Raw genomic sequence first — 12,123 nt, 5'->3', positions numbered from 1 at the left:
AAAGTATCGATACAAAGTATCGATGCACTTAGTGACTCTTCTTGGTGCCGCCTGACCGGCGAGCCTGATGGTAGTTTCAAGAGTCTGGCTTCAGTAATGTTGATTGAGCTTTAGTGGCCGTAGTGGGTAAGGTCCATTGAGGCTGACTGGGTGTAGATGGCGAGTTAACAATGACGGGCATCAGAGTTCTGTCTAGTCGTCTGGATTTATTTGAATCTTTCAGTTGTCGACTGTAAGCGCTATGTGACCTTACTCTCTCAAAAACTCTGTCATAACTATAAGCTCGTCCACGTGTAAAGCATGTTCAGACGCCTAATTAATGTCATTAGAATTGCGAGTGTCCAGAAAAATGGACATTTCCTCAGGTAATTCTCAGATGAATGCATCTAGTGCGCAATCCGTCAGTGCTTTCATCATCATGTTCTCGTCATCATTTGGGATAGTATACTTCCCTTTTAGATAGTGCTTAGCACGACTAAGTTGGCCTAGCGTCCGATCATAATAACCGTGTACACTCTCTACTTGCTTCATTCGTTAGCTAACGATCGCTTCGCAGTACCACTGGTGCTTCTTGGTAGGCGCGAATCGCTTCTTTAGGTGTGCTATCAATTCGATTAGGTTAGCGAATCGTTTATCCGCGTTTGACTGCGTTGAAATTCCGAATTCCATCTCTGAGGATGTTGATACATACTAGATCTCTAATCACGGTTGGTGTAGTTTCACCGCCCCGGAATAGAATATGTGCATTACGTTGACAAAGTTCTCGCAGATTAAGACTTTATGTAGCCATTTTATTTACCGGTCCCGATAATATATCAAATAATTATGTAGGAATAAGCTTTTGCTTGAATCGTCGGCCACTCTTGAGGGCCATCTCAAATTCTGGTCAGGCTTATTCTTTTAAAATTAAGATTTCTCAGTAGACCTTAGAAGAAGAAAAATAAAATTCTCTCGTCAACTTCTCTTTACTAATTCCCTTCCTACTAGTTGATTTGTGAAGTAGAGGTCTGGGATGGCCTCTTCTATGGTGTCTCTTTGTTTGATTTCCCTGAAAATTTCTATTTTAACTTCTAGATCGGTTTCCGATAATAAGTAGAGTTTCTCAGTGGATGAGAACAACTCAATAATTTCGAACTGTGACGGCGTATTTTTCACAGTGGTTTGTTTCCTAGCTTTATCCAACTGCTGCTGCAACCGATTCAAGCAGGTATTAAAAGTGCAATCTAATTCTTCTGTGCTGTCGATTCTAGGGACTAGGTCTTCTGTGTCAAGTGTGGGTGGGTTTACAACCCAGATGTTGATGAGAATTCGAACGGTTTGCCCTGAGGGGTAACGAACTTCCCGAATTTCGTCGACACTCACATTGTGTTTCACAAAGGTCTCTACTGCTATTGTGGTGATAACTTGCTCAGTTCCCCGCTCTGGTCCTAAATCTTCTAGTAGCCGCTTTTGGCATTCCATTTTCTTTAATTAATATTATTAGCCATGCGTTTAAGGTTTCTGACCTAATTATTTTATTGAATAAATTAAGATTGATTACCACTCCTAATTCATTCAATCATGTTACGTATATTGTTGATATAATGTATGAATTTGATTAATAAGGCGTATTTATTTTTGGCAATTACATACGTTAAATTCAAATATTAGTGGAGAAATAATCTACATATGACAAATACTGGTCCAACTTTGTTTGAATGAGCTCAGAAAAAGTTTCTATGTTTGATTATATGGTGGCCCTAAAAATACAAGTTGTATATTTTTTCTCTTATCTAATCTGAAAACAGGAGACTCCCATGAAATCGGGCCTCTTCTGAGCTAAAAATAAAATATGATTAGCAAAAAGTACTCCCAAGAAATCGAATCCGTTCGTTTCTAAATTGAGATTGAAATAATAAGAGGGACTTGCAAGGAATTGGGTCTCTTTAGATCAGAAAATTGAATAGAGTTGATGAGAAAGACTCTCACGAGATAGGGTCCTTACTGCAATACTGTAAAGAAAAGTGGAAACTCTAAGATATCGTGCTTCATCTACTCTCTCTTCTGCGTTTTGATTTTGATTCTCCGACCATGACGTTTGTCCTTTCTGGTTTCACAACAACGGAACGTAGCCCGTTTCCGAGTAGTGGCGGCAGTCTAATTGCCCCCGAGGCCTATTTCGCGCCAATGGGGTTGCTCGTCGGAAGAAAGATAAAACACCGGGAGCTCATGCCGGATGATTTCGATTATGCGCGGCCCTTCCCATTCAGGCGTGACTAAAAACGGAAAGGCGCAAATGCTGAGAATCTCCTTCCGAAGTGTCAGATTTTTTTGATGACTTTAGATCTCTAAGAGGAAATGAATTGTAGCCAGGAAACTGGGGATCATAGGCTTCAATGATCTTGGAAGACTTTGGTTCGTCACCATGGAGTAAAGCAAATTAAGTCCCAATCGTCTCACTCGCTTTGATGTGAGAAGTTTTTCGGCGACGATATTCCGCTAGATCGTCGAGGGAACTTATCATTTTCTCGAGTGAATGTTTTGTGTCGGATCATTATTATTGTGAATCTTAAATAATTTATGGCTGGAGTCGATTTGCAAGTATTAGCACCATATGAAAAATTAAAAGTCGTTCTTAGAAGATGCTTAATCGTTGTCCACCAACGTTCGTAGCATTATACTACGCCAGGCTCGGAGGGTCTGATTGTGTTTGGTTCAGACCGGGAGGCAATCATATTTTACCTCCCTCTCATCAATTAATATGCATCTCATCATGATGCAATAATGTGGAACAAGAATAGAGCATCCAGCTCGGCCACGATATTTCTTAAACGTGTAGTATAATTTTACAATTTGAATATTTCGAACGTTAACTAGTATCTTTAACAGTAATAAAATCGAATGTCATTTAAAAAATGAAAAGTAACATTTGATTAAATTACCTTATCTACCAAAAATACTCTAGATTTAGCCATGTCTGTAACAAGAATTTTTAAATCTGGAACTTGCCCTGTCTATTATCTAGCATTTATAAATTATGTTTGTTATTCTTGGCTGACATTATCACATGAAAATAAAATTGTTGTTCAGTGCTTTAATATTGTTTCTTCCCATTAATTTGTTCATACTGCATACGACGATTTGTGCTTTTAGAAACGGTGAAGAAATTTGCATTATACACTTTTGTTTGTATTTTCGTTTATTACATTTTCAACACCATTATTGACTCATAAGACTTATAATTTACCACTGTATGTAATTTATTGTACATATATTTTGTTCTCTAGTAAACAAAAATTAGTTTTTATTGTTTATTTTAAGCCTTAGGAAGCACTCAAACCTTGAAAATCATTGTATAAAGTTCATTTTTATCTCAATTGACTTTTTATTGATTAAGTGCTTCTGAATTCATTTCAGGGATGCTACAGAGACCTGAAGACTTGAAAGTAAAAAAATGATAACATTTGAATACTGTAGCAACCTTTATTGTATTAAGTTTAGACTACATTCGTCATTTTTCCTTTTATTCCTTCATCAAAACATTTGCGACTACTTTATTAATATATGACGTATTACTACTGAATATTTAAATTTTAAATTTAAGAATTAAAAGAAATTGCGAATAGGTGTGTGGTCATCCAAAAATTTACATATATGTACTATAATCTGAAGATGTTAAAAACTTCGAATTATTTATTGATTTTTAATTATTCCAAACTTGAATAATCACGGAGAAAAATGGATAGTCAGCTTGACAATTGGAACGTCCGTGGTATTTTCGAAACATGTGTTCAGCTTGACCATCCCAGAGCTGGTCCGTCTCCTACTTTAAGCACAAGAAGCTAGCGAAATAGCATCTGCAATAAATTGAAACATTTTAAACATTAACAAATTCAGAAACCGATATAATTGCATATGACAAATTTTTCTCTCCATGGCAGCGAGTGTCCTTCTAGTTGAAAATTCCTGTACACGTTAACCTTGGAGGATCCTGGACATATTCCTGAAGATGAACATGCACGCGATCCTGTGCAAACTAACCTTTCAATGATCCTGCACAAGTTCCTTCGCAGAGTGATTTGAGACGCGGGTTCATGTGAAGGAACTTTTTCAGGATCCTATACATGAACCTGCATAGGAAGTAATCTGCGAAGGGTTCTCTAGTAGCTTGGATCTGTCGATAGTAAGTTTGATCTTTGAGGGAATAAAACGAAAGCAACTATATAGCTGTAAGCCGCATGAGTTTTCGCGGAGGTTTTCTGTGAAGAACTCTATACGTGGTTCTATGCTGGAACTCGCGCCTCAATTTATTTCGTAAAGAAAACTGTACAGGTGCCTATACTAGATCATTCAGAGGTTCCTTTGTCGGTAAAGGTTCCATTGTAGGATCATGCACAGTTTCCTTCGCGAAATTCCTGCACAGAAACCATCAAGATCACCTGTACAGGTTTGGATGCAGGATCGCGTCCAGAAACATGTCCAGGATCTGCCGAGTTTCATGTACAGGAATTTTCAACTGTGTTTACTCGTGAAATAATCGAATTTGACGTTGTAAATAAAGAATAAAAACACACTCAATTCTCCACCATGCTCTTTTCATTTTTTCGCTCTTCACACATGTTCGGAATAGCAAAAAGTGGTTTAAACTAATTCAATGTATGAGCAACAGGGCAAACATGACGCTGATAAACGTCACTCACTCCGAAATTTAATTTCAGCTGTCGCGGCGGTACATGGTACTATCTGGAATATAAAACTAACCATCTAAATTTTGATACTCCATTTTTCTCCGTTAAGATTTTTGTTTGAATTTGGGTGAAAATATTGGATGGGTAGATGAGAAAAGTGATTCTCCAACACGATAGCTGAGGGTGTGTGGTATGGCTATTAGTATAAGCTTAGGTGTCGGGAAGGAGATGATTTGAAGATGGCCCAAAAAATATTAAAATATAGGTGTCAGCGTGCAGAGAACTGACTGTGCCGAGACTGATCTCCAGAATCTCGACCATAGACGTCTCAACATCTCGAGACCTTGACGCCGACGCCTATGCAGTCATGACCACCACACCCTCTCCCTCTTTCTACCACGATACAAGGTACCAAGATTGATAAGGAATCATAGGCTATCAGCAAGGTCACTGAGAACAAATAAGACTCCCCAGTTCCTGGTCATTCAAGGGCAGGGCAATTTCATGTATGGCGAGACAAGGAAATCACCCTATACTATTTCTTATAACAAGGGTCACTTTATTTTTGCGCGGTTAAAAAATAAAAGGTTCGTCGATTCACTCTGACAAGCAGATGATCGAATTTGGGATTGTTTTACTCTCATAAATTCCTTATTGACAAGGGGAATTCACACCTTTCGGATTTTTATTTGGACGTTACATGGACCGCGATGATAGAGTCTTTCATCTACCGTTTACTTCTGGCAGTAGCTCTCGAATTCGTAAAAGACTTGTCCGGGCTCGATTCTTGGTACTAGAATTTTTCGTCGATTTGGTTTTCATTCCAATTTTTTTACTGCGATTTTGAAATTAAAATTGGAAAATGTTATTTTTTATTTTCTTTAATTGTTAGCAGTTTAAAATTCAAGAAAAAATCAACAAACTTTGTATTACAAACAGATATTAAAAATGTTATTGGCAAATAATGTTTCGCCGAATTAATAGTTATCGAATACTCTCAGCACGAAATTCATGCGAAAAAATCCCAATTTTGATCATCTCCTTGTGAGTGTTGCATAAAACGTTTTCTCTCAAATTGAATTAAAGCTTTTTTTTTAAAGCCAAAACCTGGACTTGATAAAATATGCAATTAGATGTACTGCCCTCCAAGGAATCTTTTTCGCAGTGACGCTGCTTATGGATTTTCTCTTTTTTAAATTATTCTTGCTTTAAAAAACTCACCAAGTATTTCAAACGCAGCACTTGATGATTCTTTCAGATCGCACGCTAGAAAAAATAGTTATTAGAATTTTCATAAGGGTCGTGCGAGAGCTCTTGATTTTTCTTTAAATCTATGTCTCAAATTTTATATTTCGTCTTTCCGGAAATTCTGACCCTTTCCTTACCTTTTTCGATTTTAATATATTTTTATAATCATTTTTGTAATAATTTATTGAGTAGCAGAATATTGAATTAGCATGCGCATTTTTTAGTAAACATAATTGTTGTCGATTGCATTTGAAATACTATTTATTTAGATTAATGGGGTTGTTGTATGAATGGGCTTAAGATAATATGTTTTTTAAATTCTGCATTCAATTTTAAATATTTTACTTTATTTAACAAGAATTTATTAAATACTACACTTACGAAAAAAACATTTTTAAAAAGCATATTCGCACTGTTAGACTTTGCAAAAATCCGGGTTTTACTGAAATTCGAAACAATTTCTACTCTTTTCATTACAAACTCTTTTTGAATGAATAATGTTAAAATAGGTTATGGTTACTCCAATCACTAGCGGCCATATTAATTCCCCCATCAACTGCGCTAATCAGACTGACGATAACTTCGCACACAAACTTTTTTTTTAAACTTTCCACAAGTAATTATATTCAATTTTTAGCGCAATTTCAAGTTCATTAGGAATAAAAATATATTTGAAAAGATGCAACAACCCCATTATGTATGTGACAATAGGTAAGTACATGGAGATTTATAATTTTTGATTTTCAATCAATCATTCATTGATGCATGTTATAATTTTGTTGAAATATACGTTGTGTATGAAAGCACCTTGTCTTCGTTTCTACTTTTATATATGCTTTAAAACTGTTGACTTTTCGCATTAATTTAAATTAAATTTCTAAGACATTAAGAGCTTTGTAATGAAATTTATTCCTAGAACTTTCTTCCTCTTGAAGTAAAAAGGTATTGCTCAAAATTTAATGTGTTTTATAAGAATCTAAACTTCGATACCCGAATCTAATATTCAATAATTGATTTTGATTCTTAGAGTTCACGTAAAAATGTTTGTCTTAAGGGATCACAGTGATTCGCTAGTTTAATTGTAGGGAAAATAGAGAATTTTTTTTCTAAAAAAGGAAAAAAATTTCTTATAAAAATGCCAACGAAAGGAACAAAAATTAATAACAAAGTGCAAATTTTATTAAAATATAAAAAATACATGATCTACGTTCTCTGTTAATTTGTTTTGTCTCCCGAAAAATTTTAATTAATATGTATAATTACTGCTAATGCAAAATATTGGTATTTCTCACTATCTGTTATCTAAAACATTAAGAAAGAAAAGCAAAAGCCACATTTTTTAAAATAGATCAAAATTGATATCTTAACATAAGAATGAATCATTGCATTTTTATGCAAAAATACAGATTTTCGATAAAAAAACACTAAAATAACCTAAAGCTGTTTAAAATTGTTAGTTTAATTTTTGTGAAAAAAAAAATCTTTTCTTAAATCTATAATAATTTTCGTTAAAAGATGCGAGCATAACCTCAAATAGTTCAAAAAACCTTTTTTCTCTAAAATGCAATGCAGTTTTATTTAAACTATTTATTTACGGTATAAAACAAAAACTTTTAATTAAGAATACAAATTTTTCACGAAAGACACTGACACAACATAACGAAAAATTATTCTAAATAATAATTATTCTTAGAAATTGAATGATTTTTTGTTTAAAATAACAAATTTTCCGTGAAAAACGTTGACATAACCTTAAATTGTTTTTAAATTGTAATTCTTCTGCGAATCCTATATCGATATTTCCGGTGTAAACCACTAGAATAATGTACAGTTGCCAGAAGAAATTAACTTCTTTAAAATCTATTGATTTTTCACTAAAAATGTCGATTTCCGGTGTAAAACTGCAATTATATCCTAAAATAATTTCAAAGTTGTGAATTTAAGGTCATGGTCTGTTTTTATATTGAAAATTGGTATTTTCAAACCGTTTTGGAATATGTTACTGTTTTTTGTTGGAAACTGATATTTTTAATTTTGAAAAATATATTTAAAAACATTTTTTTTTAAGTTTGTTCTGCTTATCATGATTTTTTTAAATTTAATGTTTATCAAAAAATATTAACATATTCCGAACTTGTTCTAGTTTGTAAATTTTATTAATTTAAATGAAAATCATTCGATTTAAATCTAATGATTTTTGACATAACCTTAAGTTGTTCAAAAATTATAATTATTTTTTAAAATGTTATATTTTTTAAAACTTTTTAATAAAATTTCAAATAATTTCCGACGAAAAACATTTAGATAATATCAAGTAACTGCGAGAAACGTTAATATAACCGCAAACTGTTCAAAAGTTGAAAATCTTGTTCATTCTATAAAGATGTTTGGTTTAAAATACAAATTTTTATGTAAACTCTTCGGAACCTTATGATTTTACATTACAATTCTTTTTTAAAAAATACTAATTACCCGCGAAAATTACTATTATTTATAATTTTTTAAATAATAAATTAGATAACTTGAAAGTTTTCATTTAAACGCACGCAAATGCGTTGAAAAAGCACAAATGTTTCTCAATTCGCATTAGGTCTCCTTTGATCTTTTTATTAAAATTAATTATATATAGATTTAATTTCTTAAATTTCAAATTTAAGATACAAAATATCTTCAAGGCTTAAAAATCTAAAAAGGTATTCAAAAATAATAATTGCGAGATTTTTAAGGCATATCGTTTAACAATTTTTTTAGACAGGAAGACAAAATAAAATTTTACTTATAAGTTAATTATCACAAAATTTTCTTTTTTATATTTTATTTTTGCGCAAATTGTTGACAATTTGCTTTTGTCTTTTCTCTTCAGATCGTAGTCTCTCTAAGGTAGACATAATTTCTTTAAGGGCATGTGGTAGTGTATCACGTGAACGATGCGGCTTTATAATTTAGAAACTGTAAATATTGTGTTGAAATTTTGGAAAAGGGTTCTAAGCGTATAAGCGCACTTCTTTCTAGCACTTTTGTGGTTTTATTTTGTTCATATCGTATTACTGTTTCTAATTCTTTAGTTGAGATGTAACTAAGAACAGGGTTTTAGAGCCCTAGCTAAAAAAGAATGAATAAAATTGCATTATTTAAACAGAATAGAAACTCTAATGTGCCAGACAGACGTGCCCTTTTATGTGCTGAACAGTTTCTCAAAATTTCAGCACATTATGTTCATTTTTCTAATTATAAATCCATCGAATACAATAATTTGTAATAGTCACATTGCAGCCTGCATATGCCCTTAATGAATGTAAGTATGGCAGAAATATGTTTTTAATTTTTCAATATTTTTTTTCTGTCTATCGATATCGATTACAATCGTAGCTTCAAAAAAGGGCAGGGGGCTGGCAAAAATTCTCAAATATATGCATGGTAGGGGATTCTAAGAAAAGGGTTGGGGGAATAGGAGACTGTGTTCCCTGTGTTTTAGATTTTTATAATTCACATTCAAATTTCAGTACTTTATAAACCCTTAAAAAGGGACAATACGTGAGTGGGAATACGGTTGTTTGGAAACTTCAGATAATTTGAATTTGAATTTCGCGGGTATTTGCGATAGTTTGCTAGCGCTTCCTGGTGATTCATTTCTACTTATCTTGTTGGTTTATGGTAAATGTGATTAGTTAATAACCTAGATGCGGAAGAAAGCGCGCCAAAGCTAAGTGAAATTTGAATTTGGTTAAAACGAGGTTCAACAGTTAAAGGACCATAAAACATCATAATGCTTTGGTGAGGTAAATAACACTCATAATTTCATAACAAGCGGAATCTGTCTTATTTTTTTACCGTTTAACCAAAGAAATTTTCTATATGGTATACCATAATTTAATATTTCTTTATTCCTACTGTTCACATCAACTTGAATGACGTGAACATAACGTCAAATGGTTACTGTAATCAAAATCCTAAAAAAGATTCATATTTCAACAGTAAATTAAAAATTTTTAATTAAATGCAATAAATATATTGAGCAAACTATGCGATACATTCATTGGAAAAGTAATGTCTGAATTTGGAAGCAGCCCTATTGAACATTTTCGTTTTATTTTGTTGTCATTCATCGACATTCCTTTGCTAAAAAGTAAAAGGATTAAGTAAGTTCACTGAGTAACTGCGTGGATCAGGTTGTAACGAGACCAGCGAAGCCTCAACGTCAGTCCTCAGCGGTCGATGTTTTGAATTCCCGAGAAGCCCTAGATATCCAGGAAATCGAGATAGAACAAGAAATGCGAGCTTTACTTTCAACATCGAGCCCCATCAAGTGCCAGGTCACTGCGGGAACTCCACCCCACAGACTCTTTCTCGAAACGAGTTTTACTTCTCTGCAGAGTCCAAGCGAATTCCCTCAAGCCGGCCGGGAACTGAGCCTTGATTCCACCGGAATTCCGTGGGAATTTATTAGCTTGGCGAGTGAGCTTTTGCAAACCCCCAGGCCCCACGAAAGCAAATTGTAAGAATATAAATTATAAGATGTTTCACAACCAGATATTTAAAGTGGTAAAACCACTTCAATTAAAAATTAATTTCAAAGTTTTCAATCTCTTCAAGGATTCTTCAAAATCGCTTTAATTTTAGAACTTTTGAACACTGAATTTTTCTTATCTCTTCTAGAATATACCTTTATTTCATTATAGGTCAGGGATGTCCACGGTAAGACTAAAAATCTATCACTCGTTAATCCCTTCTTTTATTTACGAAGAAGCACTCGGAGAAAGGGAAGATACGCGACTTCGGGAACGGGAACTATCCGTGGACATCCCAGTCATAATGATAATTGGAATATTGTTGAAACAACCATAACAAAGGTTATTACTTTCAATCTTAATTTTTAAATAAAACACAATACAGCTGAACCAAGTCCAAATGAAAGTTGAATACCATTGACCTTTTTTTTGTTTGATTATGCTTGTCTATCATCCCACAAACATTTCAAGATAGTAAGGTGTTATTATTTTTGGCGTCCGCATGAAAGGGGTCCTTACATCCGTTTCTAGTTTAGTAAATATCCACGTACTTCTAAGTCAAGGTCAAAATTATAATTTTTTATCATCAGTGGGGAATGATAATAGGACCTATATTTAATCAAAAATTACAAAAACAACCCTTAGCAGAAATATTTCATGTTCAAAGAAAAAGCATAAAACCGTCGGCTTATAGAGCATTCGTTTGTTTAAAATTGAAGCAGATGGTTTATTGATAATACAGTAGACTCTACGAAACTTCTCGTTTCCCGATTTCTCCTTCATTCGCTTGCCCTCACTCATTATCTCATCTCACGCACACACATACGCGGCCGGCTACGCCTACTGCTCCGAACGCGGCTTGAGGCAGGAGAGAGGGTTATCTGACACTTCCTGTTCGCTTCCCCTATAGCGCCGAAAACGAGAAGTGTCGTGGAGTCAACTGTACTATTTACATTGGGAATTCTTTTTTATTCTAGGAGGATGGGTGTTGCGACTTTTGAGCTAAAGATCTATCTGGGGGGGGGGGGCTGGTGTGCCTAGAGGTCAAACAAATGCCACTGGGTGATAGCGATTGGAATGGATTGTCCAGTAATGGACTTCGCTTAAGTGATGACGTGCCACTCTGTGAAGGTCAGTCTGTCGATGTCACGGGGAGGGGGGCTTCGCGCGATTGGCCCGCGCTCCCCACGCATAAATTCACAATCATGAAACGAAACTCGAAGCCGCGTTCGCGCTGTGGGTTTCCAGAAGGGATTATATCTTTTTATTCAGGTTCGTGACACAGATTTTTAAAGTCTAATAACATTTAATGTTAGATTGATAAGACAAGCATTTGCTACATGCTTTTCAGCAAATGTACAACCTTACAATTCCCTTTAGCATTTAATTTTAATTGAGACTTGATTCAGCCGCACTGTGAGTAGATATATCTTCTAAATAGAAGTTCATGTTGAAGAATTTCGAAGATTATAATAGATAAGTATATAAAATATAAGAGTTGCAGAAAATACATAAATCCAGGTAAAAATTCCAGATCTTCAAGATATGTTTAATAGGAAATTAGTAATCTACAAAACCCTTGTACTTTCCTTTTGACCGGTAAGATACAGTCTGTCAAGTTAAAGCGTGGGTGGCTTTACTCGCAGTCGGTAAGGTGTATCGACATGATTTTGGTGTCAAAATATTAAGAAGAGCTCCCT

At 34.2% G+C, this 12,123-nt stretch overlaps 1 protein-coding gene across 1 annotated transcript in view; it reads left to right on the top strand.

Annotated features, from left to right (window-relative positions):
- LOC117177333 (sn1-specific diacylglycerol lipase alpha) overlaps positions 1-12,123 on the top strand; it is a 187,094-nt gene that overhangs the window by 168,624 nt on the left and 6,347 nt on the right. The window contains exon 14 of the mRNA XM_033367959.1: positions 10,085-10,410. Within this exon, the coding sequence (XP_033223850.1) occupies positions 10,085-10,410 (326 nt within the window). The remainder of the gene's footprint in view (positions 1-10,084; positions 10,411-12,123) is intronic.

Source organism: Belonocnema kinseyi, chromosome 7 (genome assembly GCF_010883055.1).
Source record: "Belonocnema kinseyi isolate 2016_QV_RU_SX_M_011 chromosome 7, B_treatae_v1, whole genome shotgun sequence".
Lineage (NCBI taxonomy): Eukaryota > Metazoa > Arthropoda > Insecta > Hymenoptera > Cynipidae > Belonocnema > Belonocnema kinseyi.
The sequence above is the reverse complement of the archived record's forward strand: the minus strand, read 5'-3'. Positions and strand labels throughout refer to the sequence as shown.